The sequence below is a fragment of the Ostrea edulis genome, chromosome 6, assembly GCF_947568905.1.
Source record: "Ostrea edulis chromosome 6, xbOstEdul1.1, whole genome shotgun sequence".
Classification (NCBI taxonomy): Eukaryota; Metazoa; Mollusca; class Bivalvia; order Ostreida; family Ostreidae; genus Ostrea; species Ostrea edulis.
In genome coordinates this window covers 51,367,592-51,383,331 of record NC_079169.1, presented here as the reverse complement: position 1 = coordinate 51,383,331, position 15,740 = coordinate 51,367,592, and the positions used below count along the sequence as shown (strand labels likewise).

Genomic DNA, 15,740 nt, shown 5'->3' with positions numbered 1-15,740 from the left:
TAAGATATACAAGTTCGAAAAAATTAAATAAAACAATATAACATGCCTATTTCTTAAGAATTATATATATTTTTAAAGATATATAATGTACATGTATAAGAGATGTAGACATGAGGGGAAAGCCCCTAAAAATCTTTCTTTTTTTAAAGTCTTTAAAATTGAGTAAATGAGTTTTTAGACGTTTTGTAAAAAGGTGACGATGCTTTTATTATTCCATCACTGGCAGCAGCCCAACAGAAAGTACGCTCTCCGTATGTCTTAGCGTGGACATTTGGTACTTCGAGTATGTTCGAAGATTGTGATCGTAAAGATCGGACTCATTCATAAGCGTTAACCAGCCCCTGGTTGTATACAGGCGCATCACCGGACAACACACTACAGGTTAAAACTAAAATTTTGTACTGAGGACGGTACTGCACTGGCAGACAATGAAGGTCTGCCAACACCGCCATAATTTGATTTCGCGTCGATGTTCTTGTCACAAGTCTAACCACTGTGTTTTGCATGAACTGTAGCAGATTCAATGTAGATTTGGTGGAACCACAGAGACGATGATATTCAATCCGAAATGCTTGTCTCTAAGTGGTGTAAAACTGGTTTTTACTTTCAATACCAACAAAAATGGCGAAATATCCGTCCGTGAAGTGCGCACTACAAACAATACTATACTGGGACGGTTCTGTCTAGTCTACACGGGTCAGTCTCACAAACCAAGTCCATGCTACTCTTTGTCGCTCGTCCTTCGGGAAAACATGAACTGGAACGGTGTCTATGGGTCTGTTGTTGCATCCTGCAACTGCACACATGCGCCACTTACTCTTCCTTGCCATTTCTCTTCGAATATTTTCTTCTCTTACACTCTCGTCTTGTTGTGTAAAAAAAAAAAAAAAAAAAAAAAAAAAAAAAAAAAAACGGCAATGATGTGTTGTGATGTTATATCCGGTATTAATTTTTCAGTCTCGTTTTCGGTCTCCTATAGATGTGGATTTACGAAAAAAATGTATTTTTGCTTAATGTACTGTTTATCGATTGAGAAATAATTGAAACAATTTTACAACCAGTAGTTATTTTTAAAAATATACAAGATAAACCATAATGTATTGACTTCCATTGAGGCTTGGGGTTGTTTCCCTTTAATATAATGTAAAGGCAGTGGTACCGAGTAGTGCGTTGTCATTAAGAGAGAGATGCTGTCACACCCAACTTCTAATTGCATACAGTTATACGTGTAGCCGTCCCACCCCGCTTATAAATTCGCGCCTTACCGAGTACGAGAGTTCTCTAGTGCGAAGTAACTCTGACGAATATGGGATATTGTGTACTGACATGTACATACATGTATCATGATTATTCTCTTTAGAGAAGTGGACAGGCATAGTATACATCCACTTCTCGTATACCTTCATGTTTTGATTCCGGAAAACGTATAATTTCCGGAACCGGTGACGGTTTACACTTCGATTGACGTTTCAACGCAAATATCCCTAGATTTACTTAACATACAAGTTATTTCCACAACTTTAAAATTGATACATGCATCTGTCACTTACTCCTGTTAATTCATTTTGTTCCGGGTTTGATTTTCTATTAGTGGTAAAAAAAAAAATGAATATCCGAAGTCGGAAAATTTGAAGAGACAAAAATAGTAAACACGCATTTTGCTACTCGTAAAACTTTTTTTTTGAGATTTCATTTTTATTCAAACATGTTTTCCTATTGATATATATACAAGAATGATATTATTTTATTAAAACTAAAAAGCTTTTTGAGAACCAAAATGCGTGATTATTAATTTTTCTGAATTGTACGACTTCGAATGTTCGAGTTATTTCTACCGACGATACAGATTAACACATCATTCAAACACAGGACAGGGAACATGTGAAAATGGATTAACAGCGGGTAAGTGTTATTATCTTTATGACAGTTGCATTCATTAATGTTAAAGTTGTTGAAATAACGTGACTTTTAGGTAAATCCAGCCATATTTGAGTCGAAACGTCGGTCGAAGCGTGAACCGTCACCGGTTCCTGCATTTACACGTTTTCCAGGAGTTTGCGAAGAAAAGTGGATGTAGGCTATGCTTTTCCACCTCTTTAAAGAGAATAATCATGATATACATTTCATATAATATGTCGAAATGCGCATCTGGTGCATCAAAATTGGTACCGTTTAAGTTTTACATTATGACCCCTGGGTCGAGGCCTCTGCTGGTGAAGTGTTAGTCCCCGAGGGTCTCTACAGCCCAGTAGCTAAGTACTTCGTTACTAGCTTGAAAATACGGATGTATATTTAATTGCTGTTATAAAATTTAGAAATTCATTTCAAAATTAAGGATTATCTCCCTCATGCATAGCTCTTATCCTTGGACGAATTTGGCTCCACTTTTTTGGCACGCTGTTTTTGGCTATATTTAGCTCTAAAACTTCATAGTTATTTCGGATTTCAAACATTTCGGTTGAGCATCACTGAGGAGACATTATTTGTCGAAATGCGCATCTGGTGCATCAAAATTGGTACCGTTTAAGTTTTACATATTTACACTCACTACATGTATATGTTTTTTATACGCACGTCTTTAGACGGGATGTATTACGGTACAGTGATGTCTGTACGTCAGTCCGTCTGTCTGTTCGTCGTTTCTAATTTCATTTCTCCGTCACATATCAAGCTGAAACTTGCTATGTAGCTTCTTTGTGGATTTTGATCCATTTCGACCTCTCTTGCAGGAGTTTTGCCCCTTTATTTGAAAATTATTGTTATATGGAGGATACATGTGTTCATAATTTGTCCGGTTAACTCCTTCCACAATTTTCAAGTGACGACCGTCTTGTTTTATAGAGTGTTTGTATGAGTATTGAGGATGTGCATGTGGCAAGGATTTTGGTTTTTTCAATTTTTGAGAACATTTACAGATTGTTGGAACTTAGTCCGTTTGAAGAAAGATTATATCAAGTAAAGGACATGGTTTGTCCTTTTAACTCCTTTCTTACTTTAGAAGCTATGGTATTTGTGAATAACTTGAAGATGTGCATAGTGCAAGAATTTTGATTCTCAACAATTTTAATTTGTCTTTGATGATTTAAATATTTATAGGTTGTTGAACTTGGTCAAATTTAGGGAAATGTTTTACATACAGAATTCTTGGTTTGTCTATCTATCTCTTGTCACAGCTTTAAATTAAGACCCTTTATTCATACAATGTATAAAAAAAAAAATATGTTAGAGCCTGATGATGGCTGACACTACCTAAAGCAAAGTTCTACAAATAATGGCTTAAGAAAAAAAACCTATGTAAGTATTTTCACGGGCGTATTATGTACCGTTTGCAGTACTCTTGTTGCTTGTATTTTGCGGATTTGTTTGTTTATTGCCCCCCCCCCCCTTCTTACGCACTGTTTACCTGCGCTAAAGTCACTGTGACTAATTCAGCGGTTTCCTTCCTTTTACAGAGTTACTAGACGTTCACATACATCCAGAATATCCCCTCGCAATACATATCATATGATGACGTCACTTTGTGCGTATGTTCGTATACACCTTTGCCAGCTTATTGCGAGAAAATGCTCCAATTTTTCTTGTCGTCCCAAGAAGGGTAGGCATGTCCAATGGTTGTCATACCACAGCATATTTGTTCTTACCAATCACAAATAAAGCAAAAGTAAAGCATGAAAATAGTGTTTTAATTCTTAATATAGATATATATCTTAAAGTAACAATGATCAACATTGTGTAAAAGATTGAATCTTATTGACACTTTAACGAGAACGTTCTGTATTAGGCTGGGTCGAGATGAGTTACATATCCTTTTAGTTTTGAATTGATATACACAGGTATCTTATCATGAGCTGTAAGGCGATGTATATGTATATACTGTTCCAGTTCAATGAATCTTGTCTTATATGCAAGATATGTCTTATCATAATGTTGAGGGCTTAAGAGATTTGAATTTTCTGTCTAATGACAAAGTGATGTGGAATTCTTCACCAGTTCTCACGCACAAAAACTGGGACGTTTTTACAATGAAATAATATAGTTATCCTGTCAAGTTCTCCTGACACAAATAGAAATTGAGTCCAACTTATACATCATAAATATAGTAAGAAAACTGTAAGAAAATAAATACGTTACAATAAATAGGCAAATATCAACAATGTAACAAGGAGAGTATGCAAAGAGTCAATAAATAATGATATCACGTTTCTGGGATCATTCATACATACAATTACTATATTATGTTGTCTTCAAATACCTCGCACTCGTAGGTAAATAATATGTTCCTATCGAATTCCTTAGATTCATATTCTAGCCTATTAATATTTTAGAGCTATACTTGAAAATAGATAAAACCACCGTTTTCTACATGAGAGGTCTGTGTGTTACATTGCTCGCCTGAAGTGGCATTTTTTTTCTTTTTTAAACTTTAAGATCCCAATTAAAACCCCATCTAGACCACGAGCATCTCCTCTGCACAATGATACTTGTAAGTAAATGTTGACACATGGCTCCCTTGCAGTTCTTGACAGAAGATTCTAAAACAGTCCTCCAATGAATTGCAGGTGTAAAAATTAAAATCGAGCTCCCTTGTTCCCTCCTGATTCCGGGGTTCGTGGTTGAAATTTTTTAGAATCTTTTTTGGCTGCAATTGTACCCCCATGATTCTTAAGGGGGGTGGAAATAATAAGAGTTTACGCCAGACAAACAGACACCGTAAGAAAAACATTGATCAGAAAAGCTCTTCGACTCAGATGAGCTAAAACATAGTTTTTCAATGTAAATTGAAATCACTGAACTACATTTCTAATAAACTTGAAATTCCCAGGAATAGATAAAAATATGTTTTTTCTTGAAAATGATTCAAATAACAATAAATACAAATATTCCAGATGTGCACGAATTTTGAACACTTCTGATGACGTTTAATCCGGTTGTTTTCTGTGTTTTTCTGTTAATACGCAACCGGACATCGGTCATGGCATGGTCGACTTTCAAAGTCCGTGTTGAAGAAATGCTGAGACAGATTTTGTTCCCCCTCCTCATCATTTCGAGGCAGATGTGCATGTAGTCTTTTGAAATCCTCCAATGGGAGTCGTCTCTCTAAATGTCACGTGATCACCATTGTCGTCTGCAGAAAAGGTCATCATTCCGAAGAATGTCAATATCACTTTTCTTCCTTCAGTTTTTCAACACGGAACGAGTCTGTCATTTCGGTTTCAAGCAAATTCTAAATCCAGATGTCCATAAAGTCAAGAACATACTCGAACTCATCATGTTCCACGCATCCGTCTCCTACAATATCAAATATTTAAGTTACAGTATCAAATATTCAAGTTACAGTATTAAATATTCAAGTTACAGTATTAAATATTCAAGTTACAGTATCAAATATTCAAGTTACAGCTTCAAAAATTAAATATCTAATTTAAAGCTTCACACATTCAAGTTACGGAATTAAATATCAAATATTCAAGTTACGGAATCAAATATTCAAGTTAGAGCTTCAAATATTCAAGTTATGCATGGAATTAAATATTCAAGTTACAGTATCAAATATTCAAGTTACGGAATCCAGGTTTACAATATCATTATTCTATAATGACTACATGCTTTAAATTCATCCATATCTAGTCACATATGTTGTAACAGTACACCCAGTTTGTTTTCTTTTAAACTCGTATCAAGACTTTAGTTTATAAAAGTCAAAATGGTTAGACAAATCGTATGCGAAGCGTATACTAGTTCCACTTACCATTCAAATCAAACATTCTGAACATCTCTGTAATAAATCTGTGTTTCGCTCTAAAACTTTTTGAATGGTGTCGGAATCTAGCGTGTAAGTTTCCTTGGAGTTCATTCCGCTTGTCCCACCTTACCCCCACGGCACCTAAAATTAAATAATGAAATTTATTAAGATTCAAGTACTACAAACATAATGAAATAAGAATGATGTACTGTATACAGTATTAGTATATATGGTACCACTCATAGCATACATTTATATGTTTGAAATTTGGTTTTGAAAGCTTCAGAAATCCTTATCCCCTCGCATGGATTTGGAGCGAATACAATTACATGTGATGCAATGATGCTTGTATATGATGAGTGAGCGAGCGCATGCGTGCATGTAACACCAATGTAAATTGCATCGGGTTCGATGTTGCGTTTATTATACCTAGTAGCGAGGGAATACTCCAACTTTGCCGTGCTCATGTTATAGAATGAATGCAACCATTGTCATTTGATCAGTACAAAAAAGGTAGAACGATTCAAAAATAGATATTGTATTCCAGGGTTGCAGAGTTACGTTACTGTTCAGACTGTAGTCTGTGGGTAATTAGAACATTCACTGCAGGGTTCCGTCATTACCAGAACTGAATTATCACACTTTGGTTGCGCATTGTAATACAAGACGAGTTTTATCGACCATCTGGTACATTTAGGGTTTCAGAATATCATCATGTCTACCAGTATATCTAATTTGTGATCTTGAATTTGCAGTTCTAAGCAAGATACATATCTCAATTTACGACAAATATGAACTTAAAATTTGGGAACGTACATGTATGCAAGTTTTGAAAAGAATCATCTGTTACGCAAACGAATAAATCTCGTTTTGTAGATACCTATCAGATTTCCAGTCATGGAGTGCCGACTAGGTACAGGACGCAAGTAATTAAGCCAGTAATACCATTTAGTGACTATATATATCCACAAATGAAGACAATAAGATGCTTGATAGCGGAATAACTCTTATTGATGTCGTCACAGCCGCGTCATACGTCTTTCCCTAGGTACGCGGCTCTATGCCTTTGGCGTCTGAACTTTCTCTGCATTGATATCCATAATCACTATCGAATTATCATGAACATGGTTGACTATTGTTTATTTGGCCTCCGTCTTCTTGCCGCAAGCATTTTATCAAGCTTACATGCAGTTACTGATTTCTTTCTTTCAAAGAATTGAGATTGTGTCAAGAAGCATAAGTGATCCAAAATTGCATTGAAATCAAGAGTATTAAGCTATTTAGATTATGTTTATGATGCTGTAATTAAACAATAAGGATCGCAGATAGGTGGGATGGAATCTTCAGTTGCCAATGTTTGTCATTCGTGAACATAAAGATTGATTGATTTTATATTGTTTAACGTCCCGCTCGAGAATATTTCACTCATATGGAGACGTCAGCACTGCCGATGAAGGGCTGCAAAATGTAGGCATATGCTCGGCGCTTATGGTCATTGAGCAGGGTGGGATCTTTATCGTGCCACACCTGCTGTGACACGGGACCTCGGTTTTTGCGGTCTCATCCGAAGGACCGCCCCATTTAGTCGCCTCTTACGACAAGCAAGGGGGCACTGAGGACCTATTCTAACCCGGATCCCCACGGGATGTGAACATAAAGAGGGACGAATCTAAATGCTCCCTTAAATAGAGATTTTTAAAACTATATGCAAAAATTTCGATTTGTTGCATAATGATAATAATAAAATAATAAGGTTTCTGTGCAAATGATTAAAACGATAATAGAAACAATGATGAGGCGGTCTTAACTCAAAATCCTTCATATTCTTCCAAAAGGATTTGAATCATTTTTCTGTATGACATTAACGAACCGATCAGTGAAAAAAGCAATACACGTAGTATGCCTGTTGCCAATATTTTCTCAGGGTACAAATCATAATAACTTTTACAATACAACTTATTCATTATGTGTTCATATGTTGTAAACGATTATTTTCTAACGGAACAATGTCATTTCTATGAAATGTAACAACTTCTTTTTGTTTATATAAAAACAATAATTCACTACTTAAAGCAAGTTAAATGCATCTATCCACACTTTCTGTACAGTGAGCATATACAGTGCGCAGGTTTCTGCACAAAGCTAAAGCATTCGAATTGCATGTAGTTCCGTCGTCCTGAAGCGGTACCGGATCAAACAAAAAATTAAAGCTTCTGTATGTTGGGTACATTTTTAAGGCATTGATAATTTTAATGGTATGTAGTGACAACACGTGAAGAAGCATTTACCTTGAAATACATTGAAGAATGACATCAACTACTTCAAAATCTCATCTTTTTTAACACAGTATGTCAGTTGAAATAAAATTATTGAGCACCAATTACAGATAACGAACGATCTGTCGGAGATAAAATTCCTGGTTGTGTGTTCAAACTGATATTTGATCCTTGCACTGGATCATTGGCGATGATTTCAAAAACACCCCATCAAAAGGAAACTGAACCTTTAGGAGAGAACTTCCGTGCTTTAAAGGGTGTTGCTACTCCGACACAAATGGAAAATAGAAAACCCATTATCTGTTCCATTGCTTACAACCATTAAATCAGGTTGTTTGTTGGGGGAGGTAGACAAAAATAGAAAACCATTGTATTTCAGATTTCATGGTTCTTTAAGATTTTTGTTTTCATACGCTATTTCGAGGACAATTGCTCTGAAATAACAATGGAATGGTTTGGTTTTTTTTGCTATCTTCTACTGAAACGTTTATGCATTATCATTGATTTCCATTGTGCGATTCTGAAACAAACCCAAACGAACTTAATAAACTATTTATTATTTTACGATCATAATGTTGGTTACAATGAATTTTAAATTGAAAACAGAATGTGCATTGTAGTAAAGATATGAATACCGCCTATAAATATCTACTAAATACAGGGATCGAATTCACACCAGCCTTGTGTCAATAGTAACTCTTATTTTTCACCGGTGCAACCAGGGAGTCATGTCAGCTGATATTAAAAATGAAGAATACCAGATCATGGTGACCTCCCCTGTTGTGTAACAATTGGCGACGTATATATCACACTAATTCTCCAAAAGAACTCACTGACGTAATTAACTTGATATTCTTTAATTTCCGTAAAATTTAATTTTCGTTAACGTTAAGTCCTTCCGGATTTATAAGAGGCAGTTTGTTGTCAGTTAATTGCTTTTCTTATGACTAATTAACGCTAGATTGATGGTTAATGCTGTCATTTTTCATGAATTAATGGACAGAAAAGAAATTTGTGTGATTGCCACTGTTGCCTATTCAGCACATAATGGGTCCCGCTGCTCTGCAGTAGGATTGGGGTAATTAAGAAACATATCTTTCTAAAGGAAGAAATTTCTAAGGCTGTCTTCGGGAATGCGTAACAAGTTTTATAAGGCTTACGATAAATTAATTTAATTTATCAATTGCAATTTATTACTCTCCTAATTTTTTTCCAGACAATCTTTGTCTATTGTTTCTTAACGAACGCGACTCACGCCCTCGTAGAATCAAACTCACAAAATGAACCTTTAGTTTAAGAAGATGCCATGATCGATATTATTTAAATTCTTCGGGAAATACGAAAACAAAATGAAATGATGGCCCAATTCCCAATAAATTCTTGTCGCATATGGAGAGCCATTGATTGGTAAATTAAAAAGGGAGTTTTATTTACTGAGTTAATCAATTATCTGTAGGGAATTTCAAAAGACATCCACACAATGTGGAAAACCAATTTACTATTTGTCTATTAATCCGTACTATGCACTTTCTACTAATGCCTTATTCCTGACAATAATAGTGACAGACACAGCATTAGAACATGCCATTATCTGTATCCAGCAGGTCACGTCACAACGTTATATCATAAGTCAAACATAAGTAAAGCACATTGAACCACTGCTGATAATGGAACGGGGGGGGGGGGGGGGATTTAAGCACAGAACGAGGTAAAAAGGGCTACCACATGTCACCCATTGATGCAGAGTTGTTGGTTTCAGATTAACATATTGATTGCAGATTGACATATTAAGTGCAGATTTACATATCGAGTGCAGATTTACATGTTGAGTGCAGATTTACATGTACATGTTGAGTGCAGATTTACATGTTGAGTGCATATTTACATGTTGAGTGTAGATTTACATGTTGAGTGCAGATTTACATGTTGAGTGCATATTTACATGTTGAGTGTATATTTACATGTTGAGTGCATATTTACATATTGAGTGTAGATTTACATGCTGAGTGTAGATTTACATGCTGAGTGTAGATTTTCAGCTGGTGAAATATCGGTATTGTTTGATGAGGTGGAGAAAAAAAAAAGACATTTGTTTTTAAAACAAAACTACAGTTCCAATGCTATGAAGGAAACTTGGAGAGATGTCACTTCTAAAATCAATGCTGTAATTCAACAGATTATTTCCGGTCGGGGGAAGAAATAAGAAAAAAGTGGACATGTCTAAACAGCGAATGTAGGGAAAGGTTGGTTGTGTGATACTCTAAACGAATATCAATTCATCATAAAGATCACATGTCGCGGTATACGAAGCTTATCAATGATGTCCACATCATCCATATAGTCAAATAGATTGTTTCTGTCCCTGCAACCACGTTCCCTCCGGATAAGCTACCTATCGCTAAGCACAACATAGTTCACTATAGACTTAAGACAAGTATCTGGCTGTCTTAAGATTTCTAACAATCTTAAGATTATCATAAGATATGACAGTTTTGTGAAACGCTCTGATGGATCTTATGACAAATTTTGGTCTTAAGACAGGTCTTAGTCGTAAGATAGTTTTGTGAAACTGGGCCCTGGCCTTTACGTTATGCATGATCTAAAAGGACATAACCCCCCCCCCCCTTTCAAATCTTAAAGAACAAAAGAAAATAGAAAAAAAATGAATAGTATAAAAGAACAAATTGATATTTACTATATGTTTGTGTATCATCTCATACGGACGAAAAGTGTACATCTTTGATTTTGAGGTTTTTATTTAAGGTAGCTCACTACATTAAAGCTTATACTCTATTTCTGGGTGTAGTGTACCACCTTAATATGGAGTTTCTTTATATCGGAAAGTATCTCAGAGTGGTTGCACAACGTGTAATTGATATGAAATAACATGCATGAATTATCCTCCACGTGATATTAGTTTACCTTTGTAATTTGATTGTATAGACGATATGGCGTTCTTTCTCGATTTCTGCATGCTTGGAAGATACAAAGAGGAGGTAACTCCGATCACGGAAAATAAAATACAGCAGCAATATAGGAAGGCGCACTGTTGCATATCTGTAAAAATAAGAAAACGATATCTGTAAAAATAAGAAAACGATACCTGTAAAAATAAGAAAACAATATCTGTAAAAATAATAAAACGATATCTGTAAAACTAAGAAATGATATCTGTAAAATAAGATCTGATATCTATAGAAATGAAATCTGTAATATGAAAATATAATGTCCTGCTTTTTCTACTTCAAACAATTAGGATTTGAAGTCCAGCTGAAAATGATGGCATGTTGTGCCCAGTCTCTCTCTCTCTCTCTCTCTCTCTCTCTCTCTCTCTCTCTCTCTCTATATATATATATATATATATCTCACCCCCTCCTCCACTCATTCACACCTGTGTGATGTGATTTCGATTTAAACAGCATTGAATTCCCATAAAAATCAACAAAAAGAATAGTTATCATATCCATTGCCTGGTATGACAGATTCAGTATTTTCCAGTCAATACAAAATTGTAAGAAAATGATTATATGTGATATGAAAATGAATCAATTTCATTTCTAATAGAACTGGGGAAACGACAAATAGCTCTCGTACATACGGATATGATGAATTATATAAAATTATTAAAAATACCGTTTGTTGAATATACTAAGAGAGCTGTTGTTGAGGTTTTACCTTTAAAAAATCCCGTTTTGTCTTGAAAGTAGGAATGTAATGCTTTCTTTACTATTAAAGAATGAGATTGCTGTTATTAAATTTATGTAAAAGATAAAATTCTCAAGAAACACTTCGTCGTCTTTAACAAAGTGAATACAAATGTTACCACTTGATATGATGTGTAGGAACGTAACATGAAGCGGGAATAAATTTTTTGCTTCTGTTGCCTGCTAGATGTAATCGACTGTCCCGGTAAAAGAATTCTCTACTCGGAACATTTTATTACTTTTTCTATCAAAATGACAATTCTTAAGATAATTTTTATTTGTGTTGAGTTACTTTGAATTCGGTGTACGCTACATGTATATATGAAAGTAGAGGGGGAAACTGCTCATTAAAAATTCTATTCTATATCCTAACTGTGTCCCACAATAAAAGCATGCTGCCTACCATGGGTCAAAATGATAAATGACTATAGAGAAACAAACAATACGTTGATCTAAGTTCCCATTAAATATATAACAAAAACAAATAACAATGTAGGGCTCCCAGAACTCACCGCTAGTGGGAATAATACAGCGAATCCGATATCATTTTGACTTCGTTGAAATAACACTTTTAAAATCGTGAATTGATTATAATTTCCCGTGACAGTGTGAAGTGATTAGGTCAGTAGAAGAAGGTATTCACAAATGATATCATATACGTAACAGCGAAACACAGATGCCATCGACACCTCGCCTACTCGTAGATATACCCAGCATCGAGGCCACGTGGTAACGAAGTGAATTCCTCTAACAATGATAAAAAAGTACACTATGTGATGTATCAGGAACTCGACGAACGAACTCAATCCAATCGTGACCCGCTCGACCGGAAGTCGTAGGTACCTAATCATAAGTTTGATAATATATAAAAATATGATAAACCGTAATGGAACATGAAACAAAACACAATCAACAACTGAGTATAAGTTAATTAAGTTAAACACAGGGGATTGCATGACAAAACCTCGTTAGCGTGTCGTCGATTGATGAAACGAGAGAGTAAAACGGATTCATTCATAAATCCATAATTTCAGAAGTGTGACTGATTATCCAGAATTTTGCATTTGTCGGGATGCCGTTTGATTGTATTATTAGAAAGGACTTGCATCGCCCTCATAGGTTAATAAAATACTTAATGGATAGTCAATCTTCCGCTAGACCGTAATACATATGATGAAATGTACTTAAACAAAACGTCATTGAAAAAAGAGTGACTTTGTGGGGGTTTTTGAGAGAATTTAAAGATCGACCTAATAATTGTAAAAATCATAAAATGGGACTAAATTTAACGAAAATACATTATTCTTCACCTGTATCAAATGAACAGGACCTCTATCCATATACATAAACAGGACCTCTATCCATATACATAAACAGGACCTCTATCCATATACATAAACAGGACCTCTATCCATATACTTAAACAGGACCTCTATCCATATACATAAACAGGACCTCTATCCATATACATAAACAGGACCTCTATCCATATACATAAACAGGACCTCTATCCATATACTTAAACAGGACCTCTATCCATATACTTAAACAGGACCTCTATCCATATACATAAACAGGACCTCTATCCATATAAATAAACAGGACCTCTATCCATATACATAAACAGGACCTCTATCCATATACATAAACAGGACCTCTATCCATATACATAAACAGGACCTCTATCCATATACATAAACAGGACCTCTATCCATATACATAAACAGGACCTCTATCCATATACATAAACAGGACCTCTATCCATATACATAAACAGGACCTCTATCCATATACTTTGAAAAACCATATCAAAAGTCGGTTTCTAATATAATCTTTTCTGAAAGCATATATTTCAACAAGTGTCATTGTGCACAGTACAATGTAGGTTTAAACAATAGCAATATCACCATTATCACCCCAGAAACACCCTCATTATTACCAAGATATTACCACGAAATACCATCATTATTACCAAGAAACACTATCATTATTACCAAGAAACACTATCATCATTACCAAGAAACATCATCAAATTATTACCAAGATATTACCAAGAAATATCATCATTATTACCAAGATATTACAAAGAAATACCATCATTATTACCAAGATATTACCAAGAAACACCATAATTATTACTAAGAAACACTATCATTATTACCAAGAAACATTATCATTATTACCAAGAAACATTATCATCAAATCCAAGAAATGCCATTATTCAAAAGAAACACCATTATTTACAAGAAACACCATTATTTATAAGAAATATCATTAATTACAAGACACATAATTTACAAGAAACGCGATAATTTACAAGAAACACCACTATGTACAAGAAACACCATCATTACCAAGAAACATGACCCTTACTAAAAATGGAACCATTACTACACGTAACAAACACCATCAAGATCTCCGGATTAGTCTTCTGCAAAAGAAAACCAGTACAGAACACAACTGGTTTATTTCAATGTGTGAGTCAGCGCCTCATAACGCTACGCTAATAGATTTACGTCCGCAGCTGTGCCATTTTTGGAGTTTATTGGTCCCCTCTGATTGAAGATGATTAAAGGCAAATCTAGGAGATAGCGTTCTCCCGAAACTGAATGTTCCTTGTTCTCTACCACTGCTTGGGGTTCCATGATGTGAGAAACAAAAGAGCCGTTTTCTAATGTGCGGAACGGAGGGGAATAATAAATTTATATGCAAACGTTTGCTTCCAATGTTGGACATTACCTATCTTTTCATTTGGGGTTTTTCTTAATTTAAAAAAACCCCATATTTTTAAAGATATTTTTGTCGGCTGGGATATTGATCTATCAGTATGAGAACAATTCCAGATCTACTGTTGGATATATATAAGTTATGTTACAAGTTCATTTTTTACCATAAAATTAAATTTAAACTGAAGAGCAGTTGTACAGCCTAGCAGTATGTCAATCAAACAAGAGATCTTCTTTAAAAAAAACCTATAGTATCAAAACAAATTAAAATAATGACATATTCTTATTCTGGTGTAAAGAATTAAAGCATGTTGACTTTACACTCTCACATCGTTGCAGTCTTTTCGGTGCTTAGTGTGGGTGTTGGAGGCGATGGACACATGGGGAATATGACTTCAAAAATTCTTTGACTGCGTGCAAAGTGCCAATATTTGTAGTCGTTTATTGAGATAAATGAACTAGTCCGTCGAGTTTGAATCAGAATACATACAGTCATAAATATGTACTCCATCAAAATTAAAAGTCATCATCTTGATGTAGATCAATTTCTAGCAGACAACTGCTTTGATCGTTTTGATCGATCAAAAGATGGGGTCAATGAAAAATTAGGAAAAGATGCGAAGATTTTTCTATTTAGGGGATCGTCACGTGTTCGATAAAATAACTATACCGAGCATAGCAGCTAGCGTATAGACTCGGAGGTACTCACGTGAGAAGAAGACGCTATTTCCATAGAGACGATGTATAACATAAGTAAAGTTGACCAAACTTTTATGAAAGTGTTGTCAATAATAGATATGCTCATGGGTGGTCTTTTAAGGATGTTTAGACGTTTACAAAAATGGAGGCTCGCGTAAAATACCCTTACATTTTAACAGTGTAACAGTACTTTGGTGAGAAATTACCATAAGGTGATTCTTTTCCAATCGTTTGGATATTGTCTCTCTATACAATAAAATATGTTCAAATCTACCTTGATACAAATATGATATCATGCATGATCAGAAAAACCCGTGCTATTTAGAAAAAATTACAATCATCAGTGCGTGTAAACATGTTTTATATATACTGAAATGCAAAAAATCCTAGTTTTAAAGGGTTAATGATTATTCATTAATTGTATATTGTTTAACGTCCCACTCGAGAATATTTCACTCGTATGGAGACATCACCATTGCCAGTGAAGGGCTGCAAAATTTAGACCTATGCTCGGCGCTTTCGGCCTTTGAGCAGGGATCTTTATCGTGCCCTACATGCTGTGACAGGGGGCCTCGGTTTTCGCGGCCTCGTC

General features: G+C 35.1%; 1 protein-coding gene across 1 annotated transcript; it reads right to left on the bottom strand.

Moving 5' to 3' along the window:
* Positions 1-3,662: 3,662 nt before the first annotated feature.
* On the bottom strand, positions 3,663-11,320 carry LOC125647666 (uncharacterized). Its single transcript, XM_048874440.2, has 3 exons — positions 10,942-11,320; positions 5,750-5,884; positions 3,663-5,289 (listed from the first exon to the last, which is right to left on the bottom strand). The coding sequence occupies exons 1-3, from the start codon at positions 11,072-11,074 to the stop codon at positions 5,225-5,227; spliced, it is 333 nt and encodes a 110-aa protein (XP_048730397.1). The 5' UTR covers positions 11,075-11,320; the 3' UTR covers positions 3,663-5,224.
* Between the last annotated feature and the right edge of the window lie 4,420 nt (positions 11,321-15,740).

What these genes read in the sequence shown, in the direction of transcription:
- LOC125647666 (XM_048874440.2), bottom strand. Translation starts at nt 11,074, where the DNA reads ATGCAACAGTGCGCCTTCCTATATTGCTGCTGTATTTTATTTTCCGTG. An exon ending in TATACAATCAAATTACAAAG is followed by an intron (nt 5,885 to 10,941) that starts GTAAACTAATAT and finishes ATTTAATTTTAG; the next exon opens with GTGCCGTGGGGGTAAGGTGG. An exon ending in CAGAATGTTTGATTTGAATG is followed by an intron (nt 5,290 to 5,749) that starts GTAAGTGGAACT and finishes TTGATATTGTAG; the next exon opens with GAGACGGATGCGTGGAACAT.